The 20,890-nt window shown below is 37.6% G+C and overlaps 1 protein-coding gene across 2 annotated transcripts in view; it reads right to left on the reverse strand.

Annotated features, from left to right (window-relative positions):
- Positions 1-1,287: 1,287 nt before the first annotated feature.
- The window catches only part of TOX (thymocyte selection associated high mobility group box), a 322,056-nt gene continuing 302,453 nt past the window's right edge, over positions 1,288-20,890 (reverse strand). For both annotated transcript variants that reach the window (XM_066266180.1, XM_066266181.1), the window contains exons 7-9: positions 9,412-9,798; positions 2,554-2,705; positions 1,288-2,199 (exon numbers count right to left, since the gene is read on the reverse strand). In XM_066266180.1, the coding sequence (XP_066122277.1) occupies positions 2,163-2,199; positions 2,554-2,705; positions 9,412-9,798 (576 nt within the window). In that variant the 3' untranslated portion in view covers positions 1,288-2,162. The remainder of the gene's footprint in view (positions 2,200-2,553; positions 2,706-9,411; positions 9,799-20,890) is intronic.

Here is a 20,890-nt window from a genome sequence, read left to right on the forward strand (position 1 = left end):
TCTCAGTTTAGACTTAATGCAAGAGAAAATTCTACTTTATCATAATATAATAAATAAAAGACATTAGGTAATTAGTAGTGCTGGTATATTTTTGAAATACTAAACAGATAAACAATAAACTGTGAACTTAATCACATGAGTTCTTATACAGTTTTCAAGACAAGAAAATTAGAGCTCTCAGCTACAGTCATTTTAATAATCACATTGGATCTGCATTATTTATTAGTTATTACATGCTCAAGTGATTCAAGGTTGTACAATACCTAAAATCATTCCAAAGCAAGCATACCTTTTGTCTTTTTAATTCTGACTGGATTACACAATGCATATATTTGTATTTAGTAAATTGCTAAGTTTATTTCACACAGTTCACGAAAGAGATATCAGCCATTCTCTTGATTTCCAACCAGACTAGCTTTTAAAAATACAATTTCCTGTAAGGGAGTAATTTGCTAGTTCTTTCTGATAGAAAAGCTATGCAAACCTTCAGCCATATTCTCAATGCTTTTGGTTCCCTAGCAAATCTCCAGTACCTTCAGAATTCTCTTGGAAGACCCAGGAATTCTTGAAAGAGAAGTAGCTTGTAGAGGCACAAAAGACAGAAGGAATCTCAATTTCTATCAACAGCTTTCAAATTTGGGCGCTTTCCCTTTCTTTTTCGCAGTCTGGTTACTCACCTTTCATCTTTAGATGGATTCTTGATCATATGCTTCCCCTTCCCTTCCTCCTACCCCTGGTTCAATTCCTAAACGTTCTCTGGATTTTGTGAAAAGCATGCAGCTTGAGACACTTCACTTGGTTTGACTTTAATTTTTATCATCATTACTTTTTTCTTTCTTTTTTTTTTTTTTTGAGGAAGGGAGTTTACAGAATTGACTAAAGCCAGCTGAGAACCAAGAAGCAACCCTTTTTCAGGTCAAGAACTGTGTTTAGTCTTGGAGCTTGTGTGACTTTGAGGGCAATTTCTCTGTTATACTGTATGAAGAAAGAAAGTTCTTAAATATTATAGTTTTTCATCTGCATCAACCAACGTAATGTAAAAATAAGGATTAGTTACTTTAATTTGCTGCTAAATGAAAAGTAAATTTGGCTTTATTTATGTCACTGTAAAAACTAAATAATAAAGTATTCACACCAAGCGTGAATTTTTTTTTTTGCCAGCAAAAGTTAAAACATTAAAGAAACCTCTTTCAAATACTAACAAATTTACTTACAAACACCTATATTTATTATTTCATAAATAGGCGCAACAAGTTTCATAAAAAAAGATTAAATACAGACACAGTATGAAGAAACAATAATACAGAGCCATATGTAAAGGTTATAATTTAGCTGTTTCCAATCTGTTTCTGCATCTAATAAAATACCAAGTAAGCATTTGGCAGTTTTATACATAAAAGGACTTAAATGACATTTACTAAACATTACACAAAAAGTGATACAAAAAGCAATTTTTCTTTAGTACAAAATAAATGTGTTTGCGCGTCCCTTAATACTAGTTTCTTTTTGTCTGATCAATGAGACAAAGCCAATTTGTTTTTAAATTAAAATTATTTGGGAATACTTTTTTTTCAAATATTTTGAAAATATAGAACTATTAGTTGTTTTAAAAATGAAGTAAAAATATGAATGTTTGCCAATTTAACCCCTATTGTGAAATCAATAAACTGGAATGAGCCAGTTTCAAATTACAATTTAGCTACAAAAACATTCACATTTTATACTCTAGGAGAGTGTGACATAGATGCTATTTACAAACTTGCTATGACTGCTACATCAAGCCATTTAAAAAGTCTTTAGTAGTTTCATATAAACACCCATTATGAAAACCAATGGAAAATCCAGGACTTTTATCCAAGACATCTACAGTTGCTAAGGCAGTTACTATAGCGCAGCACTTCACAGCAAAAACCAACATAAAATCTGAATGGTCCAAATTTCCCTCAGGGAAGAAGAAAAACAATGTCCATAAAGGATTAAAAAAATAATAAAGAAGCATGACTATTTCTTCCAGAGTGGGTGACCCACAAGCTCAAATGGTCCTAAGTGCTTAGCAACTCGTATCTTCTAATAAAATGGTGAACTGCCTTGACTGTACAAAGCAATCCATGGTGAAAAGACTTCCCTGAATTCCTCAGTGGAAAGAAGAGGTGTTCAGACTTTCAGGTAAGGTACAGTGCTTTGTCCCTCTGCATGCCCCTGTGTGAAGAGAAAACAGACAAAGAATGTCTTGGTGAACATAGAAGCTACAGGTGACTATGTAAATCTGCTACAGCTTGAAGAATGAGGAAGTTCTGCCCTGGGAAAGTTCATTACTAGTTAACCTACATCTAAAGAGAGCAGGGATCTAAAGGCATTTATTCTCTGAACGGCTATAAAACTATTTAAAAATTTCTTGAGGGCATCTTCTGCTTTCACGAACGTGGAACCATTCCATATAATCTTTTAGAAAGCAGCAAGAACAGACGGATCTTTCCAGAGATTAGGGAGCCAAGCACGATTAGCATGCTATGAGAGCTGTCTACCACCGGGTGGCGATGACGGGACGCTTACCCACTACTGCAGTAGTCGTTATTCCAGTCCACCGGCTGGGCGGGAGGATTTCTGCACCCAGAACGCACATACTCCATTGCTTGGGTGACCACTTGTGCAGCAGTAGATGTAGGATTGATTATAGTCTGATAGTCGGGTGGAAGAGTAAATCCCTGAAAGGGAAAATAGTTCACAAATAAGCATCAAAGTGCTTTTTAAAGAAGAAATGCACCTAAATATTTATCCATTGTTTACAAACACATTTCTGCCTTCTTGCTTGCGTCTCTGCAAGAGCAAGCTTATGGGAATAGGTGCAGAAAACTTAAAACAAAGGTAGAAAAGAAGTGTCTACAGCCCCATTCTTCTTACCTTTCCTTCATTTAACCCTTTGTTAGAAAATCTTTTATTATACTCTTGGGCAGATAAACTGAATTAAAAAACAAGTTAAAACATAGAGAAACCAATTCCGTCTAAACAAAGGGAAAGGACCTAAACCCCTCAAAGTTTGTTTTCTATCAAACTTAAGGATACATTAATAGTTAATTCTGCAGAATATGCAACAGAATCTTTTTTGAAGGATTCAGGCAGCAGGTGGCTGAGTGTTTTATTAGACTACACCTATTCACATATTGTTCTCAAAACCCTTTTTCTTCATTCAGTCACAAAGGGACCATCTGCTTCTTCTTTTATTGGTACTTTTTTCTCAGCTAAAAAATTTCAACCAAAGCCTTTTTAACAGTTGTTGGACAATATAGGGAAGACGATTCAAAACAACCTGCCATTGGAAAGCACAGAGAAGGAAAAGCATAATACAGAGTAAATAATTTTTAATTGAAAAGGTTATTAACTGGCAAATAATAACCAGACTTCAGGAAGATTCTGTTAATATACTGGTAACATGAAGTGTTGATGTTGAATCCTTGCAAAGCTATTAAAAATTCAAGAACAGAATCTAGGAAGTATATATGGATATCTGGTAAACAAAAAGCATTATAAACTGTGATTTATTTTTAGCTTATCTAGTGAATTTAAGAGCAGCATAAGCAAGCTTTACTGAAAATGACCAAAAAGGCAACTTAATTAATCTTGTGGTTGTCTCTTTCTGTAGCCGATTTTATACATGGTTTTTAACAACTGAAAAATCAAGATATTTAAACATGAACCATTCTCCATTTACATTCAGGGAGCTTTTAAAGGCATAATATTGTTGAGATTTTACTTTTTTTTCTTTTCTTTAAAACCCTCAGCAGAATGATCAGAGGATTGATTTTTAATTAAGGATATTTCCTTGGACTTTTATTTATGTATGAATGTTCCTTGGGCATTCAGTGTCACCTTTTATGCAAAGACACCTATTATTAATGTTCTCAATTCTCGGTCTTGGCTTTAAGATACTAATTTATTTTCCACACAAATGACAAAGACTTCAAACCAATGTCTGCACTAACTCCCACCAAAGCTGTGGATAAAACACAAAACTTTGAATAATTAGAAACAAATCATTGAAAAGTATTCAGCCAGCCTGGTTATTTGACCCCACATGGACTCAAAGGAATAGAATGTTTCCTAAATTAACAACTGGTTTATGGGAAATATGTTTGTTTGTGTAGACACCACTTGCAGCTCAAGCCATAAACATTTTACAAAATAGCAAGGTGAAAAGTGAGAGGTGTTAACTGGATGTTTGGTTCTGTGGTCTTTTCTAAGCTGATTTCCTCTGTTTCTCCAGACCATGGTCTATCTGTCATGCAAAGAACCCACTAGCTTCAGGGAAGTCTATTCATTACCACATGGTCTTATAATACTGTCTCTATGGAGCTTATTGTCCAGCTTTCTTGACCCTTTCATTTAGTGTCCAGTGTGATGCAGGACAAATAGCAGGAAAGCATTCCTGGAGTGAGGTGTCTCGTATTGACTTTCATTTTAGCCCCTGTCTTAAAGATTGGCCATAAGGACTTGAGACTGTCTGCCTTGCTTACTGGATATTGTCAGGGAGTAGGCCACTGTAGTGGCTCAGTAAGTCATGCTTTCCAATAAGTAAAGTTTATTACAGACTATTCAAAGTTATTGTTGGAGAGGCACAGGGAGTATAAGTGTAAATGCCAGGCTTTCCTATCTTTTTAATGTATAATTCTCCATATTATATTTTTGCAAAATTGACAAAATTTAACCTAAAAGTAAACAATGCTCAAAAACAGAGTCGTTGAAAAATGCCTCGAGTTAGTTTAAAGTATGAAAACATATGAAAAAGCAATAAATAAGTAAGTACAAACCAAACCACCTATACCCAATCCCACCCAATCAACAACAGAAACCACTGTTGCTTTTTTTCCATCCAATAAAATAGTTCCTCAAGGTTGGACAGAGAATATCAGGTGAACATTAATTTTTAAGCTATCAGTTTAAGATTAAGTGGGTACTTTCAGTTTATAAAACCAAAATTATGTGCTATCTTCGAAGTTCAAAGATTTAAAATTCAGCTAACTTCAACGCTTACATTTAAGATCACTAATCTTAAAACAACAAAGGGCCAAGAAAAATAGAGACAAAACCTGAAAGTAACATCATTTTACTTGCTTTCAATTTAGAAAATGAAACACTCTCTGAATGTTATAAACAGTGATGCTGAGGTCAAACCTAGAGCTAAGTCCATTTTTATTATTGATGTAAATATGAAACAACAGTGATGATCTAAATTTTTGAAAAATGTTGGCTTCGCAGTCTAATTAAACAAGACTGAATATTTTGCATTTTAATGCTCAAGAGAAAAACCACCAACTGTTTTGTAGCATGCCTGGAATTTTAAATTTCATTTTCTGGTGCCAGATTGAAATAAAAATAGGAAACATGATAAAGATTAATTTGATGTCAGAAGGGACATTTGCTCTTTAATTAGATTTCTGTAGCCCTAGCAGTTTTGTTGCGCCACCATAGCAAGTCCTGAAAAGCCGGCAGCCCAACCAAACAGTGATCCTCATATCCACACTTTACTGGGAACTAATTTCATTTCCTGCCTGTCTGGAGAGGTATTTTCAACAGGCATCAATGTTTTTGTCTTACAACTGATTTATTCATCAATCTCAATGTTTTTTTTTAAACCTTTAAATTACACCCAAATCCTAAAGAAGCTGTTTATTACACAAGGAAATTGAAAATCTGTCCGTGTGATATCATACAAAGATTATTTTCTTAAGGTTATAAAGGAAGTTGACAGATATTAATGATTTTTTTTCCCTTGACCTCATTCGACAATATAGTGAACAGACAAAAAGGAAAAAAAACTGAACCAAAAAAAGCTCGTCTGCAGGTTTAGTATATAAAATATTATTCTAGAAAAAAATGAAACTATTATTCCTGATGGGATATACAATCATTTTTATAGGATACATTCATTTTCTTTTTTTTTTCTTTTCTTTTTTTATTCAGCGAGAGGAGGGGATGCAGAGAGTAAGATTCTTGCATGTTCCCCAACTGGGATCCACCCGGAAAGCCCACTAGGGGGCGATGCTCTGCCCATCTGGGGTATTGCTCCTTTGCTCAGCAAGGAGTGCTTCTGAAAGACTGAGGCGGAGGACACGGAGCTATCCTCAGCTCCTGAGGCCAACTTGCTCCAATCGAGCCATGGCTGTAGGAGGAGGGGAGAGAAAGAGAGAGAAGTGAGAGGTGGAAGGGTAGAGAAGCAGATGGGCGCTTCTGTGTACCCTGACTAAAAATTGAACCCAGGACATACACATGACAGGCCAATGCTCTACCGCTGAGCCAACTAGCCAGGGTTGACACATTCATTTTCAAAAGGATAATAAAATAGTTAAAGTAATACTGAAATATGAAACTAATTTAAAAAATACAGTAGCCATTAACTTTTTCTTATTGTCTGGTGTTTGAATATGTGATCATGGCCCCTCCACCCAGAGAGCAAGCATCTTCAGGATAAAGGGGGTTTAGATGATATCTCAGACAGGTGTGATTTCATTCACAACCTGGCTTTGGTACCACAGGCTAAGGAGGAGCTTTGACGACTTCGACATTGACCCCTACACCCTGTCATGTTTGTAATTAGTTGAGTCACATTAGAGGTGATGTACTCTTTGATCCTGATTTTAGGATTACTGATTTGTTGAGGCTGCCAGTCCTTTAACATGGAGAATTGTACTCCAATTACCTTCCCATGAATGTGATTCATCTCCCATCACTCTCCCTTTATTCACCGGGCTCCCCACTGGCCTCCTTTCTGTGTCCTGGACCAGCCACACTCCTCCCCAGCCTCGTCCTCCCAGTCCGGAGCCTCTTTTCTTCACTGCTGCTCTCCTGGCATTCCCCTCACCTGTCCCATCTTCCAGTACTAAAGGCTGCCTCCTCTTCTTACTCTTCAGGTGCCTTTGCCAGCCCTTGTTAGGGCCTTACATATTTGTTACAGTTAAAGACACAGCTATCCCTGTATGCACCCTTGCACTTTGTTTTCCTGTTTTAATTTTTTTCCATGAGACATTAATAATTTCACTGTTTATCTTATGTGAGCTCCATGGGGGCAGAGGTCTCATTATCTGTTCTTATTGACCAATTCATTTCCAAGCTTAGACAGTGTTTGGCACATGTTAAGGGTTTAATATTTTTTGAATGATAAAAGTTTTAAAAACTTCTAGGGAATTAAGATTCTACAAATAACCCTAAATTTTCATCTAATATTTAAACAGTTCTACTATTTATTTAAAAAAATTCTCTCATTTGTTCACTCAACATTATTTCATTGACTATCTACCATGGTCAAGGCATTGTCAAAAGTGATTTTAGTTACTGCAGTCTTTCAGTCTCCATGTTGGGTTCTTGCCTTTTTTTTTTTTTTGGTCTTCTATTATTAATGTAAATCGAAATCAAGTCCTACCATCTTGGTAAGAACACTCTTTGAGATACACTAGTAGAACTGACTTAAAGATTGATGAATAACCTCGCCAAGGTAACTTGTTCTATTTTTTTCCTATTCAAGGCAGATTCTCCATGGAAAGATAGATCTCTTGAGTTTTCCCACGTGGCCTTATCTAATTCTGAAATATTGACAACTATTCAGGGTTATGATGGCTCATCGAAGGGGTTTGTATTAAAAAGGAACCATCTTTGATGGGATAATTAGAGAAAAGGTGTCCTTTCTGGACAGAGCTCTATCCTCAACAGTGACTTCCATTCCTTTCCTCCCATAAGAAAGAGCCCGACATTATAGCACTGAGAGAGAAAATAGGCCTGAGCCAGAGGCAAACTGCTTTAGGCAGGAGTCAACCTGTACAGCGAAGGTTGTATCACTCAGACTATTAATTCTTCATACAAACACTAATGGTTCATTGAAATGTGAGGGCACCTAAAAGTACTCCTTTTATTGTGAGTGATGTCTGATGGAAAAAGTGGAAATTTGACCCTACTGAGCATCACTTGTTGATCACAAAGACTGCTGTGGCCAAGGCAAGATGGTGGAAGTCGGCTTTCCCTGACTCTTCTTCCCTAGTGAGGCAACAGCTAGTTTTTTGAATGTAGCTAAATTGTCAGAGCTTTATTGATATTCTTGGTTTAGAGACCAGCAAAGACCTCCGTTATACTCTTCATACCCTGTTAATCTTAGAACTAATTAGGTTACAGACTCTCTAAATTCCTATGAGACACAGATTTTCTAATATAAAATTAGTAGTAGTTTACAGGAATGATTAAGACTGAGAGGCAGCAGGTCTAGCATTTAGGAATCCATGGACCAGGGTGAATTCCAGCTATGACTTAAGAGCACATTGCTCAATTCTCCCAAGCCTGAGTTTCCTTACTTGTGAAGTGAAGATCATGCTAATTGTCCCTAAATTTCTGAAATTAAGTATAACTAAGGTAATATAGTATTAAGGTGTACTGTTGTCAGCTCTCAGAAAACCTGTCTATAACTATAATAACAGAAATGAATTTGAGGCTATTTATTCTGCTACCTCGCCAACCCACCCTAGTTCAACCATAGACTCAATTCCACAGAGGCCTAGATATCAATCCTATAGGAAGGTTATGCTTGTATTATTTAATTATAGCTCTGGAAACAATAAAATAATTGGACTATAAAAGTGAGAAAATTTGACATTATTTGTAGGTTTTACATTGATCTACTTTTTTAAAGAAACAAGTCTTTAGGATTTTAAAATCTTTTATGCTCAGTTTAGTTTGACCAGTTGCTTCTCATTTTCAAATTTTAAAATAAAACTGAAATCCAAAAGGAAAACTGAGTTTCAAAGAAAAGTTGAGCTAAGGTTGCACACAAATGGTTTCAATAATTGGAGAGTGGGAAGGGAGGTTTCCAAACCCCCTTTGTTCTTTAATGAATGCAGAAGCAAGGTATCCATTGTAAAATGAAACTCTGGATAAAAATCTTCATTTCTTAGGACCGTTAAGGTTGTAACCATTGATACTTCTGACCAGAAATAGTGGTCCCAGTTCCATTTTGCAGCATTTATTGGACTGGACAGTTTTTACCAATCCCGATATCTCATATCTAAACAATACTTAAAAAGAAATTTATAGAGTTCTCAATCTCAAAGAGATTTTAGTCACAGTTGGCACCTGAAAATAACAAATGTACTTTACTCAAGCAGAAAACAAGGGTGATTAGAAAGGTGAAGCAAATAGAGCCCACTAGAAGGACACCAGTGATTTCCTGAAAAGAAGCAGCTCTCAGTTGTGGTTGTGTAATGCTGCCTAAACTCTCCACCCACAAATTACATTTTTCAGGAAGCAGATATTTATTAAATATCTTCAATTCTCTCTCCATTTAAATAGAAGAACGGGAAACACATATCATTCTCCTTCACTGGATGGACCGACTCCCAAGGATGTCTGAAGAGGAGTCCCACAGTGAGCACATACCTGCTGCATGGTGGGAGAATGTAAGGCAGACTGAACCTGCATGGGGAGCTGGTTGCCAAGGGGCTGCTGCATGGTGAGCGGCTGGTGCTGCTGCATGCTGAGATGCTGGTGAAGAGGTGGACTGATCTGGAGGGGAGGCGGGGGGGACACGGCCATGTTTGCTATGGAGACAGTCACTGGCATTTGGTTGTTCGGCTTGGGGGCTATGCTCCTGGGGAGACTGGGGTGCATGGCAGTTAAGTGAGGATTCATTCCCGGTTGTTGGTGATAGTGGGAACTTAAGTACAGAGCCGAGTGGGTCTGGCTGGGCCCCTGGAACACTGACGGCTTTGAATTGATCAGCTGAGGAGGTTGAGAGGTCTTAACATCAACAGGTTCACTGTAGCTCTGTTGGCGAAACAAATAAGAGCAGAGTTAAGAGACTGATACACATGGTGTTGATTCCTATTGACAAGATGCTCCATGAGTTTGCAGGTTAACTTCCATGCGAATCAACACTCATTACTAACTACTCTTGACTCCCTTATCTAAGGACTCTGCCACCACTGTTTGTAAGGTGACTTATGTAAGACTGAGCTTCCTCTATCTCTTTTATAAAATCTAAAACAACCTATGATGACATTTTTTTCTTTGTCTATCTCTAAGGCCTAACTTGGTGGCTTTTCTCATCATCCAAATAAAAAGATCAAGTGGCACAGATGCCATCATTGTCCTAGTAGGAAATACATGTGGAGCTCACTTTGTAAGTAATTCAGTGTTGGAGTTCTTCTATTGATTATATGTTTATTTTTTATTTTTTATTTTTTGTATTCTCAAAGAGCCTTAGTCTAGATATTTGCACAAAGAAATCAAAGCTGGTTGATGAAAATGGATATGGAAGCACAAAGGATATCTAAAATACCTTTCTGAAGTCATATAAAACCACATTAATATCAATATATTTTCAAAGTAACCATAGAACTCATCTTGATTTTTAAAGAAGTTGGTGATGAATTGTCCTCCCTAATGAACTGGATAAAAATAATCTCTCTTAGAAATTTTAGACTCCATCATAAATGAATATAATTTTGCCCTAATTTTTTTCATACTTTCATATGGCCATTGCCTAATAATCTTTTAATTGGCTTAAAAATGAGGCATATCAGTGGAAGTCACAAAGAATCAAGAATTAACCCTGAGGCATTTCTTTTTGGGTATGAACCTCCCTCCTACTCTTGCTGGGAGGAAGAGGCTAATAGAACAAATGGTGAAAGGTGAAACCGACTGGAGAAAGAAAATGCTGAAATGTCCCTCTGGAGAAAAGGTCACTTTGTCAAAACAGGGTCTTAAGGATGCATATGTGCCCTTATTCTGCAACCTGGGTGTCATGCTTATTCAGTTTATAAGTCAGAATGAGTTCCTTGTTCCTCCCAGCCATGCAGGGTCTTTCTGAGTTCCACCACTCTGTGCAGCTCCCTCAGCTGACCAGTACATCAGGCAGACTGGCTCGTCACACATGGTGACATGAAACTCAGCCTGGGATCATCATATCAGCCTACAACATTGCTCACAGCACAATTCATTTTCCCTCCCAATAATGTAGGAAAACTACATGAAAAGTACAGTAAGAACAGTGCTGCATGTGTGTGACGACTCGAAGAGGGTGGGCTGGCGAAATGGATGACTATCCCACAGACTCTTTATTCAGAAAGGACACAACCAACATCTGTAAAAAATACGGCAAACCATGGAAATTGAGGTACTATGAGACTGAAATCTCCATGCTGAGTGTATAGTAAGGTGTACCCAAAAGTTCAAGCCCCTCCAAAGAATCCTCTTGTTACTTTTCTCGGTGTCAACATTGATGCAGCCTTCCACAGCAGGAATGGACATTCAGACTACCTATTGTCTAAAGTAACGTTAAGAAAAAAATGTCAAAGACTGCATGCAGAAATTTTCAGGGGAAGGCCTTAGACCAAAGACGCATTATTAAATATAGTACCTAAAAAGAGCTTTCCATTAAAAAAAAATTAAGTCTTTTTATTTTTTTTCATTTACAAAAAAAATCTTGTTGATGCTCAGAGTAGTGAACAATTCAAGGAAAAGGCCCATCAGGTTAATTCAGGCCATGTAAACAGTGACTAGTATTACATCAGAATAACATGTACTGCATAATATGCCTAAAAAATCACTCCATACATGCCAAGATGGTTGAGTGTTTACTGTGTGTCTGTGTGTTTAAGTCATCAGGAAAGTGTTTTCATTGTGTTTGCTTTCCCTCTGTGTCGCTTACTGCAGAAGGGCTAATTTCCTATTTAGTCACCATATCGCCATCATTAAGGAAAGAAATGATTGCACAATGAGCAGAGAGCTATAATATTTAATACTTGTTAGTGCATCTTAACAGAAGAAAAATCCCTCACATTTGCCATATTCTCAAAACTACAAAATATTTGTAATTGTAAAATTGTTTTGTTCTTACTTACATAGCCAGTAATTGCCTCATTATCTAGTGATATGGTATCTATCTATCAGTAAATATGTAGCCTGAACTTGCATATGCACCTATGTGTAGGTGAACCAATTGTACTAAATACATATGCCATATGGTTCAGATGTAATTAGATAATCATCGCAAGAATTATAACAATGTAATTAAATAAATATATTTGTTTAAATTAAAGAAACTTAAGGAAATATACTTATGCGACACTTGCGTGAGAAGTGACTAATCCTAGTGAGTATAGATACTCAGTGAGCCGCAGGGCTGGCTTCATGGGTGGGTCGCCAGTCCTGACGGGCAGGTCATAGTACAGCACTCGCTTCACCCCTGACACACACAGTTTCCAAATGATATTGAAAGGGGTCTGTGGAAAAATAAATATCTTAAAAAAAACAAGGTTCCATGATAAAATATGTGTGGAAACAGCACCGGGCTACAAAAAATGAAGTGGATACCTACCCAGCAGGACTCTCAGAGCCTTCAGTATGCTAACGTGAATTGTGAATTGTGAATCTACAAGTGAGAGCCACAAAAATCTTTGCTCAATAGGTCATTTCCTGGCAGTAGTCTTCAAAGAGAAATATTGGTGCGGAAGAATTAATAAATCACACACATATATTGAATGGCAAAAAGAACATATATTTCAATTTAGTCATATTTAAAATACACTAATTTTTATTGCCTCAAAATGCATACTGAAATTGTATATATCTGGGTATAATATTAAAATAATCGTTGTTTCAGGTTTCCTGGAATCCAATCTGCATAGTGAATTTTGTATTCTAGGCTAAGGATAGTGACAGTTTCTTGAAGGATTTAGAAAGTTAGTAACTTCCCAATTACTAGAAGAGCTAAGGCGTGGACATGTTAATAGTTTTCCATTATGCTGAATTCCAAATAAACAGTGAATTTCACTTTTGAATAACAGCATGTGGCTCACCATATAGATACTAGGATAAAGGCAGTGATAGAAATATGGACTTCCAGACACATCGAAACACTGCAACCTAATTTGAGATATTTTATTGCCACCCTCATGAAGGCTCTTTTCTCAAGGTAAACACAAAACATTTTGTCTCTTCAGCCATTTCTTTGTCATGTATCTTCTCCAGACTAAAGCATGTAAAGATCAGTAATGCTAAACTTATTCTGAAATAGCAGTAACTTTTAATCACTGGAAGGAATATGGAAAAACAAACTGAATAGGTTTCTAAAAGTAATGATCTAGACAACATTCAAAACATAATTTGTAGCGCAAAGGGAGAATTTGGGGAAGTTGCATGATTCCTCCTTACTTTCCGGGATATTTAATGTGACAAGATAAATAATGTGTCTAGCTTTGTGACTGACTGTACACCTCAATAGGGGTTCTCTCCCTCTATTCTCTCTTTAAAATGAAGCCCTCCATCATCAAGGGAAAGATGTTTTTTATGATAGTGACTTGAATCTCTGTATTCCATGCATCTGGCATGATACCAGGTAACAGAGACTATATACATGTTTGTTGAATGACTAAATGGCTCTTCTTGAACAATATTCCACACTATCACTGTTGCTCTTGCTGAGACTCTTGACAAATCATTCCATTCATTCTGAAAAGGCAGATCTGAAATCTTTGAAAACCTACCCAATATCAGATTGATATTCCACTTTTTTTCTTTGCTCTCAGCAAAAACCATATCCTTCCAGAAGTGGTGGAAAATTACCCTTAGTTCCGCCTTTTGGCCAGGTCCCCACCCACTGGATCTTGGGTGGATTAAGGAAGCAGGGAAGCTTACTGTGCTCCACTCATATTTTGAGAATTTCCATATTTATATAAAGGTCTGCTCAATCAGACAGGGAAAAAAACCACTTTTAGCTTCATTTCTGATTAATTTGTAACCAGACTAACACAACAGACCATCTATTAATTACAGAGTTAGATTTTTATTTTGGAAGATAGGAAGCATAAATTCATTTGCTATAGCAAAGTGCCATGAATTCATAATCTGATTAAATGGGAATATGAAGAAATTATAAATTTAATATACTCTCACTGTCATTTTCTTTCCCAATTAAATTACAATTTTGCAAATTAATTATATTGCATATGAAGATCTCTACATCTACCCTTTATAAGTGAGAACTATTTTCTCTTACAGATGAAATAATTTAAATTTGTTTCTATTTTTGAACACATTAACCACTTTTATTTTAGTGGCTTGCGCTTTGTGTAGGTAACCTCATAAATGTGATTTCACTATGGTATACACAACTAAAAATCAACCCTATTAAATAAGACATTTTTATGCAAAAACTGTGTTCTTGCTCTTGGATTCTGAATAAGTTCCTATTTGCTTTTGGACCCCCAATTCTGAAAGATGTTTTCTAGAAGCAAAGTGAGAATGAATGTCTGGCAAAAGAGGCCTTTGGGTCTTCTCAGTAGAATTCCCTAAGAGAGACCACTCTATAAACCTCAAGATACTTCTTATTAGCCAAGTTGTTGAGTGTCCAAGACAGTTTTGATCCCATTTACTTTGTATAATGAAGACAGTAGTGCAGAATGTATAAGTGCCCCATTCCGGGATGATAAGTGCTATAAAAATGAAAAAAATGGACAAAGTAATTGTTATTTAAAATAGCAAAGTATAAACACAAGACATAAAATTCAGTGGAAGCAACAATATAGAAGTTCCTGAAGCAAATCAGATTAATCGTCCGTCTGATTTGATTCTTGTTTTCAGCACTGACCAACACTTGATGCACTGGAAATTAAACAAAATTTATGCACCAGCCAACTGTACATTGTTACTTCTGGACAGAAGATTCTTTCTGGGCCTTGCAGGTGATTAACTTATACCCTGAAGCATGAGATTTTATTATCTTTAAATCACAGTCTGGGTTTACAGAGCTGGAAATTTTATGTTAACTGTTATAAAATGGTTCATCCCATTTTCAAACTCAGATTCAGTATTTTTCTCCATGGCATAAATTCTATAAGTTACTTCATCCTGTAAAAAAAAAATAATTTCTTTGTTTTGAATTTGTTACCTCTTAACTGAACTGAGCATTGTGATTCTTTACTACTGGTCATGGCAACAGAAAAGTTTGGAATTTAATTCAATACTGTCCTATACTGTACATTAAAACAACAACAAAAACAGCTTCCATTGTCTTCTATAAATTTTGGCAGAAAGTAGAAACAGACTCTCTTATCTGGTGTGTGACCTTAAAGTCATCAATCTGATGATTGTCATTTAACAAACTAGAACATATTCACCCAAATGTTGTCCCCCCAGGTCGGCACTTCAAGAAGGTGGAAGGTTCTTTCAATAACGCTGCTTTTACTTGGAATGTTTGAGAACCTCCCTACTGGAGTTCTCTTCAGAGCCTGTGGGACACTGTTTCACATATCCTCAGACAACTCTTTGTCTTTTGATGGTGAATTTGATTTTTGGAAACAGCTAATAGTCACTGGAAGCCAAGTCTGTGGGTTATATCTGAGTGATGCTTGGGGAAAAGAATAAGGTGTGAAAACAATGTAACAAGATTGACTTTCTAAAGTGGCTCATAAACTTTTCCTGACTGCAGTGCTAAAAGAGGAGTTTCAAGAATCTTTTGAACTCAGGGAGCAACAATAAAATAAGTTTGTAGCCTCCCAAGGTGACTACTTTGAATGCAACTCTCATTTTGGGAATATAAATTCTGGTCTATGTGGTAAAATGAAACTAGTTTCAATTGCTTTAAAGTTATACATTGGTTTCAATGTAATAACTTAGACTCATGTCTATGGAAAAACTAGATATCTGTAAGCTTTACTTAACAGCCCAATCCAAAATGACCTTAAATAGGGTGTAAAACTGCTTCAGCCACGAAGTCCTAGCCCTCATAATAATATATTTTTAAATCTCAGACTATTCCTAGTGTCTCCCAACTAACGACTCATAAAGATCATTTCAATTAAGAAACCTATGTAGATGAGTTGTTAAAATATCTAGATCATTGCTTATCTTTATAAAAGAATGTATCCTGAAACAAATTTTTCTCATTTTAATGTCACTTAAAAATTTTCTGTACATTAAAGCTGCCTTACAGACAAATTGAAAATATGAGCCAGCTAAATGTACAAATTTTTTCTAGTTCTTTGCATACCCACTACTAACATTAAAATAAAGTTAATAATAAAATAAATAAATAAATAAATAAATAAATAAATAAATAAAATAGCTGGTATTTATTGTTTCCTGTGTTAAGGATCCCAAATCATGCAGCTTATAGAGAGTTAATTATTTTACCCTCATGGAAACCCTATGATGTAGGTTCTATTATCTTCTCTAATTAACACATGAGTAAACTGAGACTTAAAACAGCTGAACAACTTATATAAAGACATGCAGTTAAGAAGTGGGAAACCTTGGCCCTGGACTGTTAGCTCAGTAGTAGAGCATCGGCCAGGTGTGTGAATGTCCCAGGTTCAATTCCTGGTCAGGGCACTCATCTGCTTCTCCACCCCACCCCCTCTCACTTCTCTCTCTCTCTCTTCCCCTCCTGCAATCATGGCTTGATTGGTGTGAGTTGGCCCTGGGTGCTGAGAACGGCTCCATGGCCTTTGTCTCAGGTACTAAGAAGAGTTTGGTTGCTGAGCAATGGAGCAATGCTCCAGATGGGCAAAGCACTGCCCCCTAGTGGGCTTGCTGGGTGGATTCTGGTAGGGGCACATGTGGGAGTTTGTCTCTGCCTCCTCTCCTCTCAATGAATAATAATAAAAAAAAGAAGTGGGAAACCCTGAGTTTGAACGCAGATCTGCCTGCCCTCAGTGCCTATGGACCTTTGTGCCCTCTGAGAACTCAGTATGATATTACTGGCACATTAGAAGTCCTCTGATGTTTCCCTTGACACCTTATGGAGGCACAGAGGTTGAAGATACCTTAGAAATCTCCTACAGACTTGTTTATAAACCATTCTTTCCTGCTTTCAAATTTCTCTATGAAAGAAATTGTTTACCCAAACAATTCAAGAGTTGAGTAATGCCCTCTGTTCGGATGAAATTCCTCTGGTTTGAAATTGCATTACTTTTCTTGTTCTGGAGCCAGAGAAAATGGAGCACCCGTCACTATTGTCCTACGTTTAATGCCCATCACGGGCTTGAATGTGCCTAAGTCTCTGTTTTTTCAGACTTAAAAATGTCAAATTCTTCCTTCTCAGCTACTACCTCTGCCCTTCACCATTCAATCACTTACATTCTTTAAACTTTTATTTTTCAGTTATAGTTCACATAAAATATTAAATTAGTTTCAGGTGTACAACAAAGTGATTAGACACTTGCCTTACAAAATGCTCACCCCAATAATGCTAGCACCCACTCAGCACCACATACAGTCATTACAGTGGTATTGACTCCACTCCCTATGCTGAACTTTCCATCTCGTGACTATTTTTATAACCGGCAATTTGTAATTCTTAATCCCTGCACCTTTCTCACACATCTGGCAACCATCGATTTGTTCTCTGTCTCTATGATTTGTTCTGTTTTGCTTCTTCTTTTACTTTGTTTTTATGATTCCCTGTATAAGTGTAATTGTATGCTATTTGTCTTTCTCTGTCTGGCCTATTTATTTCACCTAGCATAATTTCGGTCACTTTTCTGACTTTTTCTTCTGAAATCTCTCCAAGTTCCTTTTTAAATTATAGAGCTCAAAATTCAATAAATTATTCCAGAATCTGACCAGTGTTGTGTCTTGTGTCCTTTCTGGTGTGGCTTGTGGCTGGGCAGGCCTGTCGCAGGCTCCACACGACCAGGTGAGACACTTACACAGATGGGAGCACATGGGACCAAGCGAGGCTTTCTAACCATTCTGCAAGCCCCAGTTCCTCAGATGGGCTCCACTGGCCACTGGGGGTGGGGGTGAAAGCGGCAGCCTCCTACCCCCAGCCTCATTTAAACCAGGGTAGCTTGACTCTTGCCTGTCTAATATGAAAGAGCTGGCAAAGAATTTCACTGGACTTAACAAGAGGCTGTAGTTCTAACGATGTAAAAATTTGATCAACATCAGGATAAAGTACAACTATAAACTTTGGAAAGTGAGAGGTCTGGGTCCTTAACCTGCCACAGCCAGCCTCTCTTTACTGTGGGCAACTCATTTAAACTTTCTGCCCAAGGACTGCCTAGAAAATGGATCAAAAATCTTGCTTGGTAGGGTTATTGTGATGATTAGCAGGTGTATATATAAAATGTCTAGCACCATGTGTGATGTGCAGAAGCTGCTTGTATAGTAAGACACTATTTGTAGTTGTGTTATCATTGGGAAAAAATTCAGTGTCCTTCTGAGACCATCAGGGTTACCATTTTGAAATATGACACACTAGTCATTTACTACAACAGAGCCTTATTTTTGGTAGATTTCTATTTTGTTCAGGCCCGGAGTCCTGTTAATTTGTTGGACTAGATGGTATACTGCAGATTTAAACTAAAACCTAATGTGACATATTGAAAGGAGAGGGGCATTGTCAAGCTTATGACTCAGTTTCATAGGTGGAGCTAGTGTTCACTGGCTGTTTCTATTTTTTGACTATGTTCCGTAAGAAGCAGCTAATTTTAGACTGTAGTTTCAAACTTTTCAAGTACATGAGACATTTTCCTTTGATGTGCTGTGTTCATCTAGTGCTCTCAGCACCAAGCCCTGCGCCTGACAGGGAACAGGTGTCGCACAGCCCTGGGCGGACGCAGAGCGTGGCCTCACTGGAAGCCGCAGAAGTAGCAGACTTGAGGTGGCTGCTACTGAGTGAGGGGAAGAGCCTATGAGTGCAAAGTCTTATTTGGTGAAATGAATGCATGGCATAGAATGTAGGTACCAAAACATGTAGTTGTGTGGATTTGTAAAGCAAGGACTTAGGAAAATGGACATGATACTCTCTGGCTAATAGAGCATTTCATTGACCAGAGTGACCTTAGATGAGATAGATACAGTCAATGCTCCCCCACGGCTTGTGGGACAGGGGGTGATGAAGGAAGCAGGTCAAGCACACTGTCCCTACCCATGAGCAGCATGGCCCAGCGTAAGGACTGAGAGTGGGCTAGGTCAACTCTGGGATTGGGCACTTGAACCCTACCTGAAACTTTTCCTCTCTAGTGAATGTTGACAATCAAGCTAACTTAGAGGAAGGAATAAGGTGTGGGGACTGATGAAACCCCTTCATATAGAGTGATCTTTCAAAAATGTATTTTTGATCATGCTGTTCCTACCAAAACCCAGTCGGTGGCTTCCCTTTGTACTGAACAAACCCAACTCCTTTCAATGTCCTGCAGAGCATTTGTGATTTGGCCTCTGCCCATCTTCCCAGCTTCGTTTCAAGCCTCTGTCACTCAGCTGCAGCTACACTGACCTCTCAATTCCAGGAGACACTTCTGCCCCCGGGTCTTCACACCTGCTGCAGGCTCCTGCTCAGCTCCCTCCAGGTCTGCAAGTTTCCACCTGCCTTCAGCTCTCAACTCCAATGTCACCTCTTCAAAGAGGACTTTCCAGCCCACCCCCTCGGGTCCCTTGTTTAAATCTTCAGAATGTTTAGATATTTAAAGATCTTGGCCATTTACTAGTTTAGACTTCCACTGTTGGTCTCCCAGATGAAATAGGAACCTCCTTAAGTGCAGGGGATGCACCTGCTTGCTCTCCACTGCGCCCTGAGCCTCGCACAGTGCTGGGCACAGAACACACACCCAGGCGAATCTGGTGAATGAATGCCTGATTAAGTGAATGGGGCATTCAATAATTGCACCTTTAGATCTTTCAGAATAGGAAAGTAATTTATAATATACTAAAAAATTTTAACAGGGAAAAATATATGCATAAATATAAATGGCTATTATTTTCCTTGTTACAACTTAAAATGGAAAATAAATAGTTTGTTTTTTTTTAAATTTTACTTATATGTGAAATTAGAAAAAAATTAAATGAATAAACAAAACAGAAACATGCTTGACCAGGTGGTGGCACAGTGAATAGAGTGTTAGACTGGGATGCAGAGGACCCAGGTTTGAAATCCTGAGGTTGCTGGCTTGAGCACAGGCTCACCAGCTTGAGTGCGAGGTCGCTGGCTTGAGCAAGGGATTACTCGCTCTGCTGAAGCACCTCACCTCCACCCCATGTCAAGGCACATATGAGAAAGCAGTCAATGAACAACGAAGAAGCTGCAACAAAGAATTGATGCTTCTCATCTCTCTCCCTTCCTATCTGTCTGTTCCTATCTGTCCCTCCCTCTGTCTCTGTCACAACCCCCCCCCAAAAAAAAAACAAAAACAAAAACAGACCCATAGGTATAGGGAACAGCTGATGGCTACCAAAGGGAAGAAATGTGGGGGATGAGTGAAGGTAAATAAATAAAAAAATATAAAAGAACTAAGTACTGTACATGTCAGAACAGTCACGCAAGAAGAAACCATGAAATGGGAAAGAAATGAAATTTTACACATTTTCATCTGCAATAGGAGGGTAGCTGGGTAAATTTCTGTATACGCCTGCAGGGTTATACTGCAAATATCCACTCACGGGCAACATCAGAGGGCCATTTCTTCTAACCTGGAGAGGGTGTTAGTAACTTTCTTTCAATTTGTATACAGACAATAGATAGTTGTACATAAAGACATTCAACAGTTCCAGCAAAATACCCTGCTGAAGAGGAGAAAAACGTCAGAGTAAGCTGTAAAAGAAGTGCTTGGATTTTTAAATGTAGAAATGGCAACTCGCAACATTTATACAAATTGCCATATACTGAGGGCTGCAAAATGGTAAGAAAAGTTATAGCTAAGAGCAAATCTGAGGACACTTGTTTTGAAAGCAAAGGCTTACTCAGTATTATAGCATTCTGGCAATCTGCACAGCATTAACCAGAGTGCTTTGTATTGGGATTGAGACCTGTATTGATTTTCTTGGATGTAAAATTTTCTGGCTAACACAGTATTTAAAATGCTCAATAAAGAAATATATCTTGGATGAAATCTTATTCCATTTTTTTTTAAAGTCT

This window comes from Saccopteryx bilineata, chromosome 3 (genome assembly GCF_036850765.1).
Source record: "Saccopteryx bilineata isolate mSacBil1 chromosome 3, mSacBil1_pri_phased_curated, whole genome shotgun sequence".
NCBI classification, from domain to species: domain Eukaryota; kingdom Metazoa; phylum Chordata; class Mammalia; order Chiroptera; family Emballonuridae; genus Saccopteryx; species Saccopteryx bilineata.